Genomic DNA, 23,655 nt, shown 5'->3' with positions numbered 1-23,655 from the left:
GGATTCTGGAGCTATAAATTATAAATCTAATAATCTCAAACAATAAGTTTGTGACATGCCAACTGCTGAGAAAAACCATAAACTATACTCCTTTTCTGGTATAAGGTTAAGTCACACCTTGCCATGAGCAACTATCATTATATTAGCACCCGAAATGCTGCCTAGGATGCTCATACTATAGATAGATAAATAGATAGATAGATATAAATAGATACATATACATATAGATAGATATTTAGATATAGATTAAATCTTCACAACAGTTCTAGGAATGTGATATCACTTTGTATTTTAGTCTTATAATTCTTCTGAAAAATGCAAAAGACTGATACAGCAAAATTTTTCTCATAAGCCTAAAAACAAGAATTGGATTTCACTACAGGCTTCACTACAGGCATACTTAGTTGATAGAATACATACAAGGATACAGACTATCTTTATTTTCTAATATAGTCCCTGTTGCACTTTTATCTAAAATTATATGAAGACAATTACTATAAAACTTTGTGCCTAATTCTTCCCTCAAACTCCATCATAGACAAAGAAGATTTTTAAAGATTTCTAGAGGCGTAACTTTGAAAGTATGTTGCTGTTATTTTTCTATAAGAAAGAATAGCTTTACCCTGCCATATCTGGGTGTAACACCATTCTGAGACAGTGCAGCAAGGCACAGTCCTGAACTAGAAAGGAGAAAGGCAGTTAGCCAAGGCAGAGGTGGAAGTACACAGAAGTAACAATTTCTTCAGTTTTGAGTCTCTTCTCTTCCTCTTACTCTACAACAATTTCCTACTTCCCACTCAGAAAGTAATAGAGGAATTGTAAATCGAGAGGTCATAGAAATTAAGAGCTTCAGATCATGCACCAAGAAAGAATCTATAAGAATATCAGAGTAAAGGATCCAGGTAGAGAGGAAAAATCATAAGTAAATATTTCAAGCCAAATTAAAAATAGAGAGGGAAAAAAGCAATTCCTCAAAAACAGAGAAGACTTATTCCAAAACATAATTGAAGCTTCTGTGAATTTTAGAATGACCCCATAATTAGTATTGGCTGTTAATATTTTCCTTCACATTTTGCTCCTGAAATCACAAATAAGTTATACTAACTTATTTATACCTATTTATACCTATTTTATAGGTTATAAACCTATGGGTAAACCTATTTATAGGTTAAACTGAAAGCCTAAACCGGTTGAACACAAAATAGATTAAATTGAAAACATAAACAAATTTAAGCATTGATAAGGACATCAGAATTCAAAAATATTCTTTCATTTTCTTCCTTTTCATTTGTTTCATCTATGCTTTCCTATTTAAACAGACTATTTGAAAAAATGGGCCTTTGTCTCTTTAAGAGAATAGTCATAAGTCATTTCTAACCATATAATTTTACAACATTCTGGAGTTGTAAAGACGCATATCTTCATATATCTTCATTTTTAATTTTATTTTTATTACATCTATAAAGAATAAACTACCAATGGTCATTCCTTGTATTAAAATGTACTGATACTTTTAGAGTGTTTTGATTGGTTGTAGGATAGGGACAGAGTGAAAGTAGAACAGAGTTTCAGCTGCACATATGAACAATGAGACCTACTCCTCTTCCTGTAACCACCATCATCGTGATGGAGAAACAACAAAATAAACAGAAACAGAAAAGGCTCTGTGCTCATGCTTAGCACCAGATTTCATGGTATCCAATGTGCTGGGAATGGTAAGTGGAATTAGAGTTCTCCTAAAAGTCTAAAATAACAAGTCTTGCTTAGGTTGCCTTTGTATCGACTCTTTCCTATTGTACAAGTGAAAACTCTTCCTGTTCCCTTTTGCGGAACTTCTGTTTTCTCATGTTTGGGAAATCTGGGGTCAGAAAATGACAAAGGGAACAAATTAACTCTTAGGCTTTAAGGACTTTAAAAAAATATATATTTTGTTTGATTGTTTGTTTGTTGTGGGTATGATGGTAGGGGTGACATTGAGATCTTCCAGTTGGATAAATCAGATGTTGAGGAAATATGGACTGACATGGCTCATTGTCTCTAGTACAGCCTTATGATAAGGAAATTTATTTTTTAAAAAATGTAGTAGCCTTAAGCCATTCGGAAATGCTTACAATATAGTCGTTTATTTTTATTGAAAAAGTGAAACATCTTAAAATCATATGCAATACTCATATAAGTCAGGTTTGTATAATAGTATTCAGTGTAAAAAACAGCTAGATTTTAAAATTATGCTTTTAATTACTCACCTAAATTTATATGCTTTGAATTCAAGGTCCATGTTGCTTTGCAGAACTGAGAGGGAATTTAGAGGTCATTGAGCCTAACATCTCATTCTACAGAAGAGGAAACTAGAGCAGAAGTTATTTGCACAGGGTCACACATAATAAATGATAGATCCATAATTTGAACCCAGACTCTCTGACTTCAAATCTTGTGCCCTTTCCACTATATAACATCATACTATCTAATTTTTTTTGTATCTGAGACATACATTTTATTTTTTTAATTACAAATTAAAATTATTTAGAAATAAATTGATAAACTAATTAATCAAACCAGAGTTCCAGGGTCAGCAACATAATTTATCTGCCTGGTGTAATCAAATAAACTAATTATAGTTATTTAATTTATGTTATATAGACCTAGCAGTCATCTAGATTTAAATGGATTTTAAAAGTTTCTAGAAGCATCTATTCCTCCAATTCTATGAAAAAGAATCTATTGGTAAACTGGATTTGGTGTTAGAAGACAGAGGTTTAAATTTTTGATCTGTGATATCCATGGTTCTATGATAAATTATTTTAAATCATTTTCCATTATTTTCTCTTTTCTTGCAAACTAGAAAATCAGATATTAACAAAAAATAAATTTAACTATGTGCAAATGGTATGGTGGTAAGAGAACAATTTTGTTATGACCTAATTGCTAGCAAAAGAAAGCTGACAAAACAGCAGGAGAATCAGTGTCCATCTGCTTCCCTCGCCCCAGGGCCAGATCATATTTGAAGCACTTCAGGATAGATGCTGGGATTATGATCTAATTCAAACAAATCTTAGATTATTCTCAGTCTAGATGTTGACTTGATTCCATATCCATTCTGGTTTGTTTTCTGAGAACAAATTTAAAGATAAGGAGAACAGATATTATTCTACCCAACAGTAAAATGGTATCTCCAATATAGCATACAATTTTTTGATTTCCCAATAGTTTCCTGAAATTGAGCTAACATGGGACTAAATTCTGCTCAGTTTCTCTCTGGAATTTTCCCAAAAGTAAACTGACTTCTGCCAAGCAAGAAATATTAGGGGCATTGATAATCCTAATAGTCACCTAGTCAGGTTTGCCAAACAATAATATTTCCATAACATTGTTGTTATTATTGTTCAGATGTTTCAATCTTGTTCCCATGTGGACTTTTCTTGACAAAGATATCAGAGAGGTTTGTCATTTCCTTCTCTAGATCATTATACAAATGAGGAGACTGAAGCAAACAGGATTAAATGATTTGCCCAGTCACACAATTAGTGTCTGAGACTAGATTTGAATTTGGGTCTTCCTGCCTCCAGGCCCTATCCATAATTTCAGCAAATTTTATTTCTGCCTAGTTTTTTTTTTTTTTTATTCAACAAATTGAATAAGGAAATTCAGTTTCTGGACCCATATAGTACCTAAATAATATCCTTGACATGAAGAACAATTAGTAATCAATTATTTCAAAGTTGTTTTCTTGTCCTCACTGATCATTTGTACTTTAAGGTAAAAAAAAACATCAATGTCCTTTAGATTATATGCTTAAATTTTCCCACTTGAATGTCATAAGAGGGATAAAGTAAGACCTTGTGGTCTTAGAGAAAATCACTTTCTTTTGATCAAGAGGTAAAATGGAAAGCAAATAGACTTTAATGAACAGGGATTCGTAAAGCAGATTCATCTCTCCTTAGAAAGAAAATGAAAAGGTAGGGGAAAGAGACAAAGAATGGAAATGTAGACTTAAGCAGAACTTTCCATAGCTCAAACACAGCCTCTGCATTATTCTGCCTGGTTTTCCCCATTTCTAATCACATAGTGCTAATAGTAAAGTCACAGCATCCTCTGCTAAAGGGAATATTGTCTAGTAGAAACTGTGGTAATATATTTGGACTCAGAGAACCTGGATCCAAAATCTTTCTCTGTCAGCTGTGTAATGCCAGAAAAGATATTTAACTTCTCTGGCCTCACTTGTCTCATCTATAATGAGGAGTTTCTAGCACTAAGTCTATGATTTTCATTTCTCATGGGTTTGAAGTCTTCCATCCACCATGGTTGTACTCTCTATTTTTCCATTTTTTTGGGGGGGTGGCATTGAAGCTTTTGGGATACTGCTGTTTCAGACGAGATCACAATCCCTTTAGTCTTTGAGTCAGGATACACTGGAGATTTCCATACTGAACTGGAATCATCCAACGCCAATGTCTACTCTAACAATCTTAGTCACTGTCAAAGGGGGTGTGTTACACTTGTTGTTATTTGAACATTTTTCTCTGCTAACTTCAAAATCAATAGCACCATATTTCTTTGAAGCATTCTTTAAAAAAAAAAAAACAAACTTTTAAATGACTTACAGAAGGAGATTGTAAATACCTTTTACTGGGGGGGAGATGTCTTTTTTATTCCTCTCAGTTTTAATTTGGTGATCTCTATAGGCTTTTAAAAATTATTATTTATTTATTTTTTAACATTTTTTCTTTTTTAAATTTTGAGTTCCAAATTCTCTCTCCTCTTCCTCTCAATCCCTGCTCTACCCACTGAGAAGACAAGTAATAATATCAATTATCCATTTAAATCATACAAAACACATTTATATATCAGCCATATTGTCCCAAAAAAAGCAATAAAAATAAAGTAAGAAAATTATGCTTCAATTTGAATTCAGAGATCACCAGTTCCCTCTCTGGAATTACGTAGTGTTTTTTTATTATGAATTTTTTTGAACTGCCTTAGATCATTGTATTGATCAGAGTAGCCAAGTCTTTCACAGTTAATCAGAATTATAACATTGCTATTACAATGCATGGCAGTCTCTCATTTTTTCTCACTTCTCTTTGTACATTTTTCTGAAATTTCTCATAACACATCCCTCCAGGCATTTCTCATAACACAATAGTACCTCATCACAATAATATGCCACTATTTGTTCAGCCATTCCCCATTTGATGAGCATCCCTCAAAAAGAGCTGCTGTAAGTATTTTCGTACATATAGGTCCTTTTCCTTTTTCTTTGAAATTTTGATATAGAAATCTACTTGTGGTATTGCTGGGTCAAAGGTTATGGATAGTTTTTATAACCTTTTAGGTATAGTTCCAAATTGCTCTCTAGAACAGTTGGACCCATTCACAACTTAGCAATGGTACTATAGTGTATCTATTTTCCCCCATCCACTTCAGCATTTATCATTTTTTGATAGGGGTGAGTTGGTATTTCAGAATTGTTTTAATTTGCTTTTCATATGACCAGAGCTAGTCTTGATTTTTTCTGAAAACTTCTTACCTGTTCATAGCTTTTAACCACTTACCAATTGAGGAATAGTACTTATTATACTTTGACTCAGTTCCTTAAATATCTGAGAAATGATGCCTTAAACTTGATGTATTTTTTTTTTCCATTGGCTAGTGTACCTTTCAGTATAATGTTGTTTCCCCAATTATCTCTTCTAATTAAGTCTATTTTTGCTTTTGCTTCATCTGAGATCATGGATGCTACCCCTATCTTTTTTTTTAAACTTCAGCTAAAGCATATTAAGTTCTGTTCCAAACCTTTGTTTTAATTTTGTGTGTCTTTCTGTTTCAAGAGTGTCTCATAAACAACATATTGTTGGATTCTGGTTTCAATCCAGTCTGCTATTTACTTCCATTTTTTGAATGGGCTCATACCATTCACATGCAGAGTTATGATTAACTGTATTAAGTATGTTTTCTTGTCCTCAGTGATCATTTGTACCTTAAGGTAAAAAAAACTCTCCATTATATTTTCTTCCTTTATTCTCTTCTTTTTCTTTTTATCCCTGTCCCTCAAAAATCTGTTTTGTTTTCTTCGTTGTGTAAAATAGATGTCTGTACAAAATTGAGTGTGATACATATTCTTTCCTCTTTGAACCAATTCCAATAAGAGTGAGGTTCAAGTATTGCCCACCACCTCCCCCTATTTTACCTTCAAAATAAAAATTCTTTCTGGTTCATTTCTCCATTTTATCTCTCCCTTTTTCTTTCTCTCAATGCATCTCTTTCTCTTCCTTTCTTTTTTTAAAAATAGAATCCCAATATAATTGACTCACATTCATATCCTCTACCTATTTAGACCCCTTCCAATTATAAACAACAAAAAATATAAAAGTTCTTTAGAGTTACATGTATCATCCCCCTATGTAAAAATGTAAACAGTTTAATTTTATTGAATTCTTTATAATTATGCTTTTTATGCTTCTTTTGAATCTTGTGTTTTTTCTTTCTCGCTGCTTACAATATTTCTTCTTTGACCAACAGCTCTAGAATTTGACTAAAATATTCCTGGAAGTTTTCATTTTGGGATCTCTTTCAAAAGATTATCAGTTAATTCTTTCAATTTCTATTTTATTTTCTGACTCTAAGAGATCAGAGCAGTTTTCCCTGATAATTTTTTTTTTTTTTTTATAAAAGGATACCTAAGCTCTTTCTTTGATCATGGCCAATAATTCTTTAAATCACATTTCTTGATGTAGTTTCCAGGTCAATTATTTTTCTGATGAAATGTTTCACATTTTCTTTTATTATTTTTTCATTCTTTTGACTTTGTTTATCATTTCTTAATGTCTCATGGAGCCATTAGCTTCCACTTGCACATTTCATATTTTTAGGCAATTATTTTCGTCAGTGAGATTTTGTTCTTTTTCCATTTAACCAATTCCAATTTTCAAAAGGTTCTTTTCTTCAATGAATTTTTATGTGTCTTTTACCATATGGCTATTTTTTTAAGGTTCTATTTTCTTCAGTATTTTTTTAGTCTTTTTTTGCCAAGCTGTTAATTCTTTTTTCATAATTTTCTTCCATAACTCTCATTTCTTTTCCTAATTTTTCCTCTATCAATATAATCTCATTCTTTAACTTTTCTAGGAATTTTTGCTGGACTTGTGTCCAATTAGTATTTTTCTTTGAGGCTTTGTAGCCATTTTCTCAGTCTTTTCTTCTATTGATCTTATTTCTAGTCTTTCTTACTAGCCAGTAGCTTTTAAAGTAGCTTTTTTATAGTTAATTTTGTTGTTATTGTTGCTCACTCATTTTTCTACCTTGTTTTTTGACTTTGAACTTTTTCTTAAATGTGGACTGCACATAAATGTAGATGGCAAAGTTGTAAAGTTTTTCTTGCAGCTATCATCAGAGCTAGTTCTAGGGGGTCTGCTGATTTTTATAGCTTTCAAAATGGTGTGATGTGGGGAGAGGTATAGTGACTGCTCTTCTGATCTAAATTCTGGTCTTTACCTAAGAAGAACCTCTGCTTCCCTGCAGCCACAAAAAAACTAACACTACTCTCAATCTTAGACCTGAGACCTAGTCCCCCATTCCCCTAGAGCTATAAGTGCTGCTACTTCTCTCCTTGAAACTGTGATCAGTTCCCCTATTCCTTTGTGGCAGATCAGAAATGCTTCTCTCTGCCCTAGAACTATGATTCAGGCCTGAATATGGGTGATAGAGTTGTCAATCAGAATATGTTGTACCTCTTATCAGTAAAGGGTCATGTGTAATGTCTCTCTGATAAGGTATCCAACTCCCTTACTATGCCAGAATTAAGATCTCCTGAAGTTGCTGTTGCTGCCGCTATTGTAGCAGCTACCTTCTGGTGTACTTTTAAAGTTAAATTAATTCTCATGTCTCTCCTAAATGTATTTCCACCTATGATATGATAGATTTATAGCTAGAAGGGACCTAAAAGGTCCCTAATCCAAACCCTTCGTTTTTATAGGTAAGAAAACAGGTCCATAAAATGAGTGGGAAAAGGCTACAGAATTAATAAATATCAAAATCTAAGCTCAGACCCTCAAAATCCAGTACTCCACTGAATCCAATAAAATTAGTTTGTATCCCTAAGTTCTGCTTTTTTTGTTTTTTGAAGTATACCTCTTAATGTTATAATTTTAAGTAGATATTTAGTTTCCTTTATATTTAATTTTAAAATAAATATCCTAAGTCCAAAGAAAAATAGTCAAACATTTAAAATCAAAGAAATGCCATTTAAACCAAAACTTATAAAAGATTTTGAGCTTACTTTTTAATTCTTCTCACTTAACCCCCATATCAAATAAATCATTAAATCTCATTGATTCTATCTCCATAATACCTTTCTCATATTCACTTGCAATAGCTTTCAAATTGGTCTCAACTGCCTCCAAACAACACAGAAGCCAGATTGATATAACTAAAAAAAAAAAACAACAAAACTATGACCTTATGTTATATGATCAGTATCTACCCAAGCTCTCCTTCCAAAGTAGGCTAGACTAATTCTTTTACCTAAAAGTCAAGAGAAGCTATCCCCAAAACTTGCCTGGCCCAGAGAGCTAAATCTCAGGCTGCCTAGCTGTTGACATAACTTCCTGATGGTCTCAGACCATGTTGTAATGACTTCCTAGTTACTCAATGGCAAAGAAAAAAAAAAGCCTTCCCTTGAAAAGTTAGGCCCTTTAATAACAGTTAGGCCCTGACAGTAACAAGACTGTCAACTATTTATCACACCCTGCCCTGCTGATATGAGACAGTTCCACATAAAAACAAAGAAAGCCACTACCAGAGCTAAGTCTGTAACTTTGTTCCATATCCTTTCTGTCATGGCTCAGTATTACTCCTTTTGTTAATTATTAGCTACAAAGGTTTAGTGTTTCATTTCATTCCAGGTGACTAGTCTGAATCAGGCCTAGCCCATAAACACCATTTTACTTCCTTACCAAAAAAAAAAAAAAAAAAAATCTAATTTTCCCCTATTGCCACTAAGATAAACTAGACATCCTTAGACTGTCATTTAAAGCCCTTCACAATCTGATTCCCACCTACCTTTCTAGTCTAGTTTTAGTCTAGAACACATATTAGTTCCTTTCCCACATTTTTGGCTCTAGTCAAAATGGCCCAATAGTTTTCTTGTATACAATATATTTCATCCTCTGCTTCCACATATTTTTATAAATGATCCCTCAGGCAAAAGATGCATTCTCTCCTCATTATCTTCTCCTGTCTCACAAAGAATCCCAGAACCTTCAAAATACAGACCAATGACCACTCCCTATACAAAGCCATTTCTGGTTAATCCAATTACTAGCATTCTCTCTTTCTTGCTATTACTTTGTATATATTTTGCATTTGCATGTACATGTGTATTTCCATTCTCCACACCCTAACTCCTGAGATCCATTGATTCTATCTTCACAATACCTTTTTTCATATTCACTTAGGTTCTAAATTGGTCTACAATTGTTTTTGTTTTACTTATATATACTTAAGTGCTTATACTTAGTGCCTAGCATAGTACATACTTCAGAGTATAATATTTGTTCAAATAATAAATTTTCAAATTTATTATTTTCATTGAACAGAACTAAATGAATTCATCACCAAACAGGTCATATCTATTTTTTTTTAATTAAAGCTTTTTATTTACAAAACATATGCATGGGTAATTTCATATCTTTTTAATGATGTAGACTTGCACAGAGTAATTTTATGTCTTTCTCTGAGGCATATGGTATTGAATATGAGTGGAAAACAACAAACCAGAAAAACCATACCTTAGCTATATTATGTCATTGACTTGAACCTCATAAATTCATTTTAGCTGTAGGTCTTCTTCTGTCTAAGCCCATTCTTATGATGAACTAAAATTTGTTCAGTTCCACTTTCTTTCCTTTTAAAATTATTTTTATTCCTTCCAAAACAATCTAACAAGAATTTATTAATTTCCCATGATATACTACTCTGCTAGGCTTTGGGAATGAAAAAACAAAACTTAAAATATTTCTTAACTTCAAGAAGTTTACATTCTGCTAGGAAGGTAAAATATTTAAACAGCTATGTAAATACATGCTAACTTTAAGGAGAGTATTAATAACTAAGGATATATGATAATAGCATATGAGCTGACTTTGAAGAAAACTAAGATTTCTAGAAAATGGACATGAGAAAGAAGCACTTTCTAGGCATGGTGAATAAAAGAAGATAAAGGAGCCATTTCTAGAGCTAAGCCTGTATCCTTGTTGAATATCCTTTTCAAAGGCATGGAGGCAGGAGATGAGGATAAGTTCCCAGCTAAGTTTCCTATTACTTCTACTTCAACAACTAATTCTGCTTTAGTGAGAAATCGAAGTCAGATTAGCAGGTTTCCTCATGAGTTCCTCTGTCTTTGAAAGAAGATAGAATGACTTTGAAATTCCAGGAAATTTTCCTTACATTGAATTTAAATACATAACATAACTGGAACTCTTCAATGTGCTGAATCGGTTTACAAATGCCTATGTACCCACAATATGTTGAACTTAGGATAGAGAAGTATCTGCTGATTCTTTTCCATTGATTTTCCTTTTGTTTTTTAGAAAAAGAGGAGTTATTCCAGAGTGTGTTGACACAGGTTGCTGAGCAGTTTTCAAGGTAAATGCTTTAAATACGTATCTATATCCACATATAAGTGACATTTGTATCTAGTTATCTATTTATCTAGATAAAGATATATACAAGTACCATTCATGAACCAGCTTAACTAAATTTAAGAAACTCTTAGGTAATGAAACTCACAGCAATTCTCAAAAAACATCTAAGTCATATACAAGCTGCAAATATGTCAATGGTAAGAGTGTCTACAATGAAAAACAAAATATTAGAGACATATGGATGTATGGTATAATATATTCTTAAAGAAATAATTTGTGCATATGTTTAACCTATATCAGATTGCTTGCTGTCTAGAAGAGGGGAAGACAGGGAAAGGATGAAAAATTTGGAACAAGAGGTTTTGCAAAGGTGAAAGTTAAAAACTATCTTTGCATGTATTTTGGGAAAATGAAATACTATTTTTTAAAAAGAGAAATAATTTGTTTGAATTAGGATGCCAAAAAGTAGGAGAGAAGAAGAAAAAGAGGAGATTAAGGGAGATGGTTCTTTTAAAAAGGAGGTGCAAAACTTAAAGCTTTGCTATTATATCATTATTGAGGGCTCCTGTTATTACATGAAAAATCTTGTAACAGAATTCCTCCTTTATTTTAACAACTAGCCTCTATTGACCATATTAAAGGTAGATTCATCTTAACTTAATTCTAATTTATTTAAAACCATACTATAATTTTCCAGTATACCATTTGTGTGTCTTACAAATTTTCTTCCACAACTGCTGGATGATTATGAAAGAAAGTATGTGTGAAGATTTTAAAAATAATTTACAACTTTTTTAATGTCATGTTAATAAGTTCCTAAAAAGAATCTAGAGTTTTTGTTCAATTTGAGAGGGCTGACACCAATCCTGGATTTAGTATTTCAACCATCCCAGATGGAAAGTAAGAAAAGAGGTAATCAAATAGCCTAGTTCTAACAAGACACAGCATACAATCATTATGATTCAAAATAAAAAGTAATATAAAATGATTTTTTTTCTCCAGTTCACATAAAAATAATTTTTAACATTCCTTTTTCAAATTTTTAATTCCAAATTCTCTCTCTCTCCTCCATTCTCATTGAGAAAGCAAGCAAGTTGACAGAGGTTAAAATACATGGGGCAGCTAGCTGGCACAGTGGTTAGAGCACCAGTCCTGAACGGACCTGTGTGACTTTGGGCAAGTCACTTAACCCCAATTGCTTCAGAAATCAATCAGTAAATTAACTAATTAATTAATTTAAAAAAAATACATGCCCATGCTGTGAAAGAAAACATAGACCAAAACAAACAAACAAAACAAAAAAAATAGAGGAAATTTTTTAAAAAGTATCTTTAATCTGCATTCAGACTACATCTGTTCTTTCTCTGGTGATGAGCATCACCTTTAATCATGTCCTTCAGAATTGTCTTGGATCATTGTATTGCTGAGAATAGCTACATTATTCACAATGTATCATCATATAATATTGCTGTTATTGTATGCTGTATATTGTATACTGTCTTGATGCTGCTCATTTAATTGAAAAATGTATAAATTTTATTTATTTTTATGAATTAAGAAATTTTTATTTGATTGGAGTAGTTTTTTCTAGTAGTACTTACTGTAAGTTTATGAAAAAGTGTTTTGTTTGTATATCCAGAATATTTGATTGACCGTGTTTTTTCTACCATATATATGTTTTCTATTTCTTTAAAGTTATGTCTGTTTTCATTGGCTCCATGATTTTCAGAAAGCATCTGCCTTTGCTACCAAAAAGACATCAAAGGAAGTGATAATATGAAATATTGTAGATCTGTATTTTAATGTTTTTGATGTATTTTTCTTTTTACATTCTTAGGGCTTTCAAAATCAATGAACTGAAAACTGAAGTTACTAATCACTTGGCAATGCTGGAGAAACGATTTGAATGTAAGTGTTTCCCTGACATCCACATTATTAAAATGAACAATATAGTTCAATGAAGAAGTTAATATTCTCTGAATTTGAGTAAGTGATAGGAGTTAATCATACCTTTCCTACTGAAATGTTTTATAAGAAATATCCCTTTTCCCTTGAGTAAATATCTCAAAGCACAATATACATTGTGGTTATATACATATGGGTATATAGTGAATATAAATCCATATTTTAAACTTTATAATTTTGAATTTTGGCCACTTTATGTCATACCTTTCATACCAGAAATCAGGAAAATTTAAGTTTTTATCTTGTTATTACATTATTAATGTGGTGCTATCCAGAGTACCTTCTTTCCCCAACTCACATTGATGCGTTGGATCCCCAAAGGAAATATTCCTGGTTGAATATATTTTGTGAATCTGCACAAGCACAGAGCAGTGCTTCCCATTTTAATATTTAAGCAATTGATAAAAATTGATAAAAAAAATCTCAAAGCAAAAAAATATATTAAAGTGGAAAAGCAATAGCAGTAGTAACAAAACATTTCCTTCACCAGTCTGGCATGTACATTCCCAAATATGTACAAAGCATCAATGAGATGCTTTTGCTCACAGTCCAAACTTAATACAGACTTACCATTACTTACACTTAGTAGAAGTGACATGCCTAATAAGACACACTTACTTACACTCAAACCTTGTAGATTATTCAATAATACCAATTCAAACACACTATGACCAAACCATCAACCTGATTCATAAAATCCAGATAAACATTTTTTTTATACCACTATTCATGACAAAGTTCCCTCTGGCACAAGCCAGAGGCTGTGTGTCTCCCTTTAAGATGACAATACACAGATGATAAGATAATAGTACACAGATTTCCACATTTGGAGAAAATAAGAGTCTGTCCAAGTTATAGCCCATGAGTTAACTGATGGATAGGGTTTCTGGTGGATTTTTTTTTATTTTGACTAGGAATATTTACAAATTATATCTATATTGTAACTGGTGGTTGATAACCTAAGTTTATGATTAAAGGGGGGGAAAAAAAGAAAAAGAGGAAGAAAAAATTAGGCAACTGAGCAATACATTGAAAAAATATGAAAATATAATGTGCAACACCCATGGACCTCTCACCTCCAGGAAGGTGATATGTCTTCCCATTCTTTATTTTTCATTTAAGTCATGCTTTATAATTTTGTTACATTCACTTTTTATTTGTGTGTCTATGTCTATATTGTTCTTTCGATTTCCAGAGGTAAGGATCTTCTGACATTACATTACTTTTTTATACAAATTTTCATTCTCTATATTCATCAGAAATATCTTTTCTTATAGAAAAGTAGAATTTCATTACTTTTATTTGTTTAGATATTCCCCAATGATCATCTTCTTTGTAATTATTTATTCTCACAAAAAGTACTACTATAAATATTTTGATATATATTGGGATTTTCTTCTTATTGATGCACTTTTTTGAAATATAAGCCCAGCAATAAAGTCTCTAGTTCAAAGAATATGGTCATCTTAATCCCTTTCTTTGCCTAATTGCTTTCCAAAATGATTGATATTTAATATCTCCACCAAAAATGTATTAGTGTACTTACCCTTCTATAACCCTTCCAATATTATCACAAGTTATTCTCATCTTTGTCAATTTTTCAGGATACTAAGTAAAAACCAAAGACATGTTTTGTTTTGGTTTTTGGTTTTTGCTGAGGTAATTTGGGGTTAAGTGACTTGCCCAGGGTCACACAGCTAGGAAGTATTAAGTGTCAGAAATCAAATTTGAACTTGGGTCCTTCTGACTTCAGCACTAGTGCTCTATCCACTGCAGCACCTAGCTTTTATATTTTTAAAAAAGATCCCTCTATGCCTATACTTTGTAGAGTTTTTAGAATGAATGAATGTTATACTTTGTCCAAGACTTTTGCTATAGCTATTGAGATAATTATATGGTTTGGGATATTTTAGATTTTAATATGATTAATAATGTTAATTAATGTGAAACGTCCTTGTATCCCTGGTATAAATCCAATTTGCTCATAGTGAATTATTTATTTTGCTTATAATATCTGAATCAATATTCACTAATGACGTTGGTCTATAGTTTCCCTTTTGTTTTTATCTTTCCTTGGCTCAGCGAATTGGACCATAGTTGTATCATAACATAATTACTGTAGGGTGCTTTCTTTCTTAGTTTTTGAGAATAATTTGTGCAGTATCCATGCTAATTGTTCTTTATAAATTTGATAGAATTCTTCTGTGAATCAATCAAAATTAGGAGTCCTTTTCTGACTGGAAATTTCTTTAAACTTAATCTTATTTCCTTTTCTTAGATTGAGATATAAGATTAGATTTGGTCTTCATCAATTTGAGTATTTTAGATTTTTCAAACTATTCTATTTTTTGTGTTTTTAGTTTTATTAGTATTTGATTGTGTATAATGCATTCTGAATGTTCTTTTTATTTCTTCTGGTTTTGTTGTAATTTTTCCTTCTTCATTTGCTATTTTATTGTTTTGACTTTCTGCCCTCTTCTTTTTAATTATATTGGCTAAAGTTTTACCAATTGTATTAGTCTTTGCAAAGAAAAAGTTTCTAGTTCTATTTATCATTTCTATGGGAGTTTTTTGCCTTCCAACTTGTGTATTTCTCCTCTAATTTTTAATGTCTCCTTTTTTGAGCTTATTTTAAGGTTACTTGTTGCCTTTCTCGTTTTTCTAAAAATATATACTCAGTTCATTAATCCTCACTTTTTGTATTTTGTTAGTTACTTTCCAGAAATTTTGGTATGTTTTTCATCATCATTTTCTTTCACATAGTTATTAATTGTCCTCATGATTTGTCCTTTGACTTTTTCATTTGATTTCATTGGTAAGTCTCCATTTGGGTCTATTATTAACTTGGGTCTTAAGCATTCCATTAAATCTTTCCATCATTCAGGTCACTTGGGGATTATATGGTAAATCTAGATTCCACATGATTCTTTGGACTTCAGCCTAATTCTTAATCTTTTGAGCTGTAAAGTATGATTCTTAATCTCTACTAATTTTCACAGACTGACTATTATAGCCCATGATACATTTAACTACTTTTATAGTAAAGTTGGTATCAACTCTTGTACAGGAACACACAAAAACTAAATTGTTCATATATAGATCACTGTTAGATAATCATTATTAAGTTTATCATCAACTGGGCCACTTACCCACTTGTAGTCCACTTGCTAGACTGTTCTCAGAACCTAATCATTAGTTATCTAGCTTTTGAAAACGTGATAGGGTAATATAGGAGTTTTTTGTTTGTTTGTTTGCCTGTTTTTACTGCCCTTATTCACATTTTATCTTCTATCTAAGATGTCATGGACATATACCCAAATGTCCGATTTTCTTCTGTACCCATTCCTCCATGATTCTATACCTTTCGCTATCCTCTTGTACCTCTCTCTTCCTTAATTTACCACCTTCTTCCAATTTACCTCATTTGATTTCTCTTAGTAGGAGCTATAACACGCTCCAGGGCAGATAGGTGGTACAATGTATAAAGTACCAGGCCTGTAGTTAGTAAGACTTTTCTTTCTGAGTTCAAATCTGGCCTCAGACACATAATAGCTCTGTGATGCTGGGCAAGTCACTTAATCCTATTTACCTCAGTTTTCTCATCTATAAAATAGAAATGGAGATGGAGATGGCAAATCTAGTATCTTTGCCAAGAAAACTTCAAATTGGATCACAAAGAGTTGGACACAATTGAAAAATGACTTAACAACAAAAAAATAACGCCCAGCCTAAAATCTTACATTGGGCTTAGCTAGGTCCTGCAATAACTCATTTCCCCATACCTCATTTTTTATTTTCCAATTACCTTTCCTTTATGTGACTAATCTATTAGTTATTGACCAAGAGCCAATATTGATTACATCATTATCCATGTTCTCCCTTATAGTTCTCATGACTCTATAAACTGACACCCAAAGCCTTTTGATATGGGAATCTCTCCTCATTCATAATGTCAAATCCATTTCAGGTTGCTAAAGGGAGAATAAGACTCTGAGAGAAAGACATGAGAGGAGCTAGCAGCCTCCACCCTGTCCCTATTCCTAACTTTTTATACTATAGATTTCAGAGAATTTCCTCTTGGGTGAAATATGGGTCTCTATCTCTGTCTCTGTCTCTTGTCTGTCTCTATTTCTCTATGTGTATCTCTGTCTCTTTGTCATTATCTCTGTGTGTGTGTGTATCTCTGTCTCTCACTGTGTGCCTCTGTCTCTGTTTCTCTGTGTCTTCTCTTTCTGTGTCTCTCTATCTCTGTGTGTGTGTCTCTCTCTGTCTCTCTCTGTGTGTGTCTCTCTGTTTCTCTCTCTCTCTCTCTCTCTCTCTCTCTCTCTCTGTGTGTCTCTCAATTGAACTGAGTTACCTCACTCTCAATGGGAGATCCCCTTTTCTCTATATTATGTGGTATATATTTTCCTATGTTTATTTTATTTTATTTCTGTTTTGCTATTAAGTCAATAGCAAGATAAGTGAGTAATTGTGTTTGAATAAGTAAGTTTCTTATTTACTTGCTCCATGTGTTCATTATGGAACTGGTGTCTGATGAGAAGAGAGTCAAACCTTGGATAAAAAACTAATTCAGTGGGGGGAAGAGGGTAAAATCCTTCTCTCCCCATTAATAGTGACTAGGACTTTATCTTGAACCTGAAAATTATATCCCTTAGACTAACAATATTTTTTATATTTCCTTTTTATATAGCTTTTTATTGACAGACATGCATGGGTAATTTTTCAACATTGACCCTTGCAAACATTTCTGTACTGACTTTTCCCTTCCTTCCCTCCACCCCCTCCCCTAGATGGCAGGCAGTCTCATACATGTTAAACATGTTAAGGCATATCTTAAATACAATATATGTGTACATATTTATACAGTTCTCTTGTTGCACAAGAAAATTTAGATTTAAAAAAGTAAAAATAACTCAGGAAGAAAAACAAAAATGCAAGCAGTCCATACTCGTTTTCCAGTGTTCTTTCCCTGGGTGTAGCTGCTTCTGTTTATCATTCATAAATTGGAATTGAATTGGATCCTCTCATTGCTGAAGATAGCCATTTCCATCAGAATTGATCCTCACATAGTATTGTTGTTGAAGTGTATAATAATGTCCTGGTTCTGCTCATTTCACTCAGCATCAGTTCATGTAAGTCTCTCCAAGCCTCCCTGTATTCATCCTGCTGGTCATTTCTTACAGAACAATAATATTCCATAACATTCATATACCATAATTTACTCAGCCAGTCTCCAATTGATGGGCATCCATTCAATTTCCAGTTTCTAGCCAATACAAAAAGGGCTGCCACAAACATTTTTGCAAATACAGGTCCCTTTCCCTTCTTTAATATCTTTTTGAGATATAAGCCCAGTAGTAACACTGCTGGATCAAAGGGTATGCACAGTTTGATAACTCTTTGAGCATAGTTCCAAATTGCTCTCCATAATGGTTGGATCCATTCACAACTCCACCAATAATGCATCAGTGTCCCAGTATTCCTGCATCCCCTCCAACATTCATCATTATCTTTTCCTGTCATTTTAGCCAATCTGACAGGTGTGTAATGGTATCTCAAAATTTAGACTAACAATATTTAAAAGAACAGATAGATATAATTTCAGCCTAACACCCTACTCTACAAATAGTTCAAAGTGGCCAACTTTCTATTCCCCAATTTCCTGTTACCTATTCTGGCAGAAATTAAGGTCTCCTTTGGAAGAAGAAAGGAAAAGGAAGAAGAACCTGCTTTCCTTGGAGCCATACAAAATGCCTTCATGTAATATATGCAGAATAGCTTCACAATATCTACTAACCACACTGCTCTTAATTCAGAATATTGGACTCACTTTCTATTGTCTTCTAAGATGATTTGCTCCCCAGTTGAATGAGCTTGGCATGGCAAATTGCCACTTCATGCTCTGTGGAATGAAAATAATGCTCTCATTCATGACATATGCATTGATTATGTCTATTAACTCTTATCATTACTTATTTTAATAACTAATTATTAATTAATCAATGATTAATAATAATTTATAAATAATATTGATTGATAATCAATTATTAATTATTAATGATAATTAATCATTATATTATACAGGAAGTGTTTTATCTGATCTGGTGAAATCCCTGAGTTGGCATGTTAACAATATAGATGGGCTGCTATCTTCTCACAGAAAAAGCTTTGTTCCTGTTTTTGTGAAGACCGTGTATTTTTAAAATCAGGAGTCAGGAGTTCAGGTTAGGGGAAAATCGTCAGTCTTTATTCTCAGTGAAGAAGGATCGGAGGTGGAAGAGAATCGGCGATAGCAATGTGTGCAGCTGAGTCAAGAAGCTAGCTAGACCCGCAGCCACACGACCAGCAGCCAGGAGAAAATGGAATCCAGGCCCAATCTCTCCCAGCTTCTCTTCCTTTTCCTCTCTCTGCCTCCACCCACCAAAATCGTCATTTCCTGTACAACACATCAGGACTTGCACAGAGAGTGAGCAGGGACCATTCTTTATCCAATCATGTATATTAATAGAGTATAGCCCAATTACTATTTAGCCTCATGTACTTGGGACCTAAGTGCATCAACTCAAACTTCAGCCCATTACATGTTTTCTTGCACTGGCTCTCTCAGGGCAAGCAGAAGCAAACAGAAGCCAGCTCAAATAGGCTCAAGAGAGCCAATTGTTAAAATTTCAGTGTGAGCATAACTCTGGTTATAAATAACATCTGCTTAAGCATTGACTGAGTGATTTCTATCCCAGTCATTAGGGGTGATCCTGGCCCATTCTAATATAGTAATCAGTATTTTCAGTTTTGGTGACATACCATGGGTCAAGCTCTTTATTTCCATAATGATATAATATACTGACAGGGCTATCTTTTCCATAATAGTAAATCTAAACTGAGGTCAAATCATTTTTTTTTTTTTTTGGTCCATACTCTTTTTTTTTTTTTTTTTAATAGCCTTTTATTTACAGGATATATACATGGGTAACTTTACAGCATTAACAATTGCCAAACCTCTTGTTCCAATTTTTCACCTCTTACCCCCCCACCCCCCACTCCCTCCCCTAGATGGCAGGATGTTGGTCCATACTCTTAATATCATACATGGAATATGGTTTCTCCAGGAACCAAATAATCCAAGTAGTCCCAAAATGTCCTTCATTTAAAATTTTCAAGGATAAGATACTTCCTATTATTGGTTGTAGAACTTTTTCTAAAGTCTAAAAACAACAGATCATTCCCCTTTCTTACCTTTTGTGGGACAACTGCCCATTTTCTCTTGGTTAGTCCTTCAATAATTCTTTCTATAACTTTCCTTAACCTCCTGCTTGTCAGATCCCTCAAATTAAAATATCATTTTATAATATAAATTTCTTGAGGCCATATACAACAGTGGCTTCCTGTTTCTCTCTTCTCTTTTTTCAGTTCTTTCTCTTATAATACAGCTTCTAATCTCATCGAGCCACAAAGATTGTTTTCTCTCTAATTTACAAAATAGAAATCCTTTTTTTTCTAGATCTCTCTGAAGTCTAGGACACTGTCCCTGCAAGTTGCAGAATCAAAATTTAGTTGCATTTAAAAATGTTTAATGCTTCTGAGAATATCTTTTTATAAAACACTCATAGATTTTGTCTTAAAAATAAGTTTTTATTGATTTCTATTTTTTACATAATCATGGGTATCCCCACTATGCCTTATTTTTAAGGTTAAGGTCATATATTCATTTAGAATATATTGTGGAATAATGTATAAAGTGTTGGTCTAAGTTTAATTTCTTCCAGACTATTATCCAGTTTTTCAGGAGTTTATATCAAATAAATTTTCCCTAGCTAATTGATATTTTACTTTTTATTAAACTCTGAGATATTAACTTATATTGTTTCTGATTCTCCCTTATCTAGGTTGTTCCATTGTTCTATCTCTGAGTTCTTTAGCCAAATACCAGATGGTTTTTGATGGCTTTTTTTATAATAAAGTCTAAGGTCTGCAAGCACTATTACCCTTTCATTCCTACTTCTTTTCATTATTTCCCTAGATATTCTTTAACTTTCATTTTCCTAAATAAATTTTGTTATCATCTTGTTCTTTTATAAAGTATCTCATAATTTGATTGTTGTCATATTAAATATATAAATGAATTTTGGTAAATTTGGTAATTCACACAGCCTAGCCATAAACACTGAATATTCTTGAAGCTATTTAAATTGTTCTTAGTTCTTTAAGGAGTACATTGTAGTAGTAGCATGTACGTAAGTCATTTGTATGCTTGAATACATAGATCCTCAGATGTTTTATATATTTTACAGTTATTTAGAATTTGGTTATCTTATTATTGCTTCTTATGTTCGTTATTTTGTAAAAATATTTTTCACTTTTGAGGATTTCTTTCATAGTCTGCAACCCTGTTAAAGATTTTATCTCAATTAGTATCTTTGATGATTTCCTAGGATTTTAGAGGTATGACATCATGTCTTCAGCAAACAGAAATAGTTTTATCTCCTCTTTGTCTATTTTTATAACTTTAACATTTTTCTCTTGTTTTATTGTTATTAGTAGCATTTCAATAGCTATTTAGATAATAGTTGGAGGAGTGGACATCTTTGCTTCACAACTAACTATATGTATTAAGAAAACTTCTAAGGTATCCTCATTGCATAAGATGCTTACTTTTTGTTTTAGACAGAATTGTTTATAATATTTTTGTAAAGTCCCCACATGCCTATATTACACAGGGGTGTTTTTTTTGTTTGTTTGTTTGTTTGTTTGTTTTTTAGCAGAAGAGAGAGTTAATGTTTTGCAAAAATCCTTTTATGCATCTATTGAGATAATCATGTAGTTTGGAATGTTTAGGCTTATGTTATTAGTTATGTTGGTCACTTTTCTGATATTGAATCCCTGGTAGACATCTCACTTGGTCATGATGAAAAATTTCTCAGATAAAATATTATAATCTCTTTGACAGAATTTGTTTAATGATATTTTAAGTCAATATTTATTAATGACATTGGCATATAGTTTTCTTTCCATGTTTTATTTTTCCCTGCTTTAGGTATTAGAATTACATTTGTCTTGTAAAAGGATTCTGGTAGAATGCCTTTTTTTCCAATTTTTTAGAATAATTTGTTAAATATGCTAATTGTTCCTTGAAAGTTTACTGTAATTCTGTTAATCCATCAAAACTAGGAGCTTTTTTTTTCCTTTGGAAATTCCTTTACAACTAGATCTCTTTTCTTTTCTGGAGTTGAGACTGTGATTTCCTAAAGTTCCTAAAGCATAAAAATATGCATTTTTATTTTATTTTATTTATTTTTATTATTTAAAAATATTTTAGTTCCAAATTCTCTTTCCCTCCTATTCTTCCCCATCTACCGAGAAAGCAAACACTCTGATACCAATTATACATGTAAAGTCATGCAAAATACATTTCCATATTAGCTGACAGGGAAAAAAAAAGAAAATAACATAAAGTGAAAAAAGTATGCTTCAGTACATAATCAGAGTTCATCAGCTCTCTCTCTCTGGAGATGGATAACAGTTTTTATCATTTGTTCTTTGGTATTGTCTTGGATCAGAGTAGCTGTCATTAACAATCTACCATCTTGCAATATTATTGTTTTGTATACAATGTTCTGGTTCTGATCACTTCACTCTGCCTCACTTCACTTTTCCAGGTTTTTTCTGAGACTACCTTGTTCATCATTTCTTTAAAGAATAGTAGTATTTCATCACAATTGTATATGAAAACTTTGCTACCAAAAAAGGAACAATAGTGGTATAACTGAGTCCAAAAGTATGCATGGTTTTATAGCACTTTGGGCAGAGTTCCAAAGTTTTCTCCAGAATGGTCATACCATTTTACAACTCCATCAACAATATATGTTTTTCCACAATATCTCTAGCATTTATCATTTTCCTTTTCTGTCATATTAGCCAATCTAATAGGTATGAGGTGGTCAGAATTATTTTCATTTATATTCTTCTAATTAATAATATCTATTAATGAATTTTTTTCTTCCAAAAACTACCTATTTATATCCCCTGACCATTTATTTGTCGAATGGGGTATGGCTCTTCTTTTTATAGATTTGACTCAGTTCCCTCCATATTTGAGAAATAAGGTATTTATTAAACTTGATGTGAAAGAATTTTTCCCCAGTTTTCTGATTTCTTTCTAACTTTGGCTGCTTTGGTCTTGTTTGTGCAAAACTTTTTCTATTTTCATATAACCAAAAAATATTCATTCTATTTCCTATAGTCCTCTATATCTCTTGTTTGGTCATAAACTTTTCCTTTATCCATTAATCTGACAGGGAAAATTTCCATGGTCTTCTAGTTTCCTTATCATATAACTCTTCATATCTAAATCACTTACCCATTTTGACCTTCTATAGTATGAGATGCTGATCTAAGCCAAACTGGTCTCCTGTTTACCCAGAAATTTTTATCAAATGGTGGACTGTTACCTCCAAAGCTTAGATTTCTGGATTGAGCAAACATTAAATTACTGTAGTCATTTACTACTGTATAATGTGAATCTAATCTGTTCCACTGATTCACCGCTCAGTTTCTTATCCAGTACCATTTCCCCCCCATAATTATTATTGATACTTCTGGTACTTCTAGGTTGCCGTCCTTGACTTTTTTTTCCCTTGAATCCTTTGATATTCTTGACCTTTTGTTCTTCCCAATGAATTTTGTTATTATTTTTTCTAGTTCTATAAAAATAATCCTTTTGGTAATTTGATGAATATGAGACTGAACAGGTATATTAATTTAGGTAGAATTGTCATTTTTATAATATTGGCTTAGTCTACCCATGAGCAATGAAGATTGTTCAAATTGTTTAGTTCTATATTTGTGTAAAAAATATTTTGTAATTATTTTCATATGTACCAGGATTTATCATGGCAAGAAGACTCCCAAGTATTTTGTATGGTTTGCAGCTATTTTAAAAGGAATTTTTCTTTCTATCTTTTCCTCCTAAGGTTTTTATTGTTTTGTTGTGGGGTTTTTTGGTAATATATATTAATACTGAAAATTTATGTGGATTTAATTTATATTCTGC

The 23,655-nt window shown here is 32.3% G+C and overlaps 1 protein-coding gene and 1 long non-coding RNA gene across 4 annotated transcripts in view; one reads left to right on the top strand and one right to left on the bottom strand.

Moving 5' to 3' along the window:
* The window catches only part of PDE9A (phosphodiesterase 9A), a 149,692-nt gene that overhangs the window by 73,334 nt on the left and 52,703 nt on the right, over positions 1-23,655 (top strand). For 2 of the 3 annotated variants that reach the window (XM_031959226.1, XM_031959225.1), the window contains 2 exons: positions 10,587-10,641; positions 12,478-12,548. In XM_031959226.1, coding sequence (XP_031815086.1) covers positions 10,587-10,641; positions 12,478-12,548 — 126 coding nt within the window. Of the gene's footprint in view, positions 1-1,560; positions 1,716-10,586; positions 10,642-12,477; positions 12,549-23,655 lie in introns of those variants that run through there. The other variant, XM_012544374.3, reaches the window with a different exon arrangement.
* The window catches only part of LOC116422328, a 113,707-nt gene that overhangs the window by 77,982 nt on the left and 12,070 nt on the right, over positions 1-23,655 (bottom strand). The gene's annotated exons all lie outside the window — the stretch shown is intronic.

Source organism: Sarcophilus harrisii, chromosome 3 (genome assembly GCF_902635505.1).
Source record: "Sarcophilus harrisii chromosome 3, mSarHar1.11, whole genome shotgun sequence".
Lineage (NCBI taxonomy): Eukaryota > Metazoa > Chordata > Mammalia > Dasyuromorphia > Dasyuridae > Sarcophilus > Sarcophilus harrisii.
This window is presented reverse-complemented; position numbering and strand designations above follow the sequence as displayed.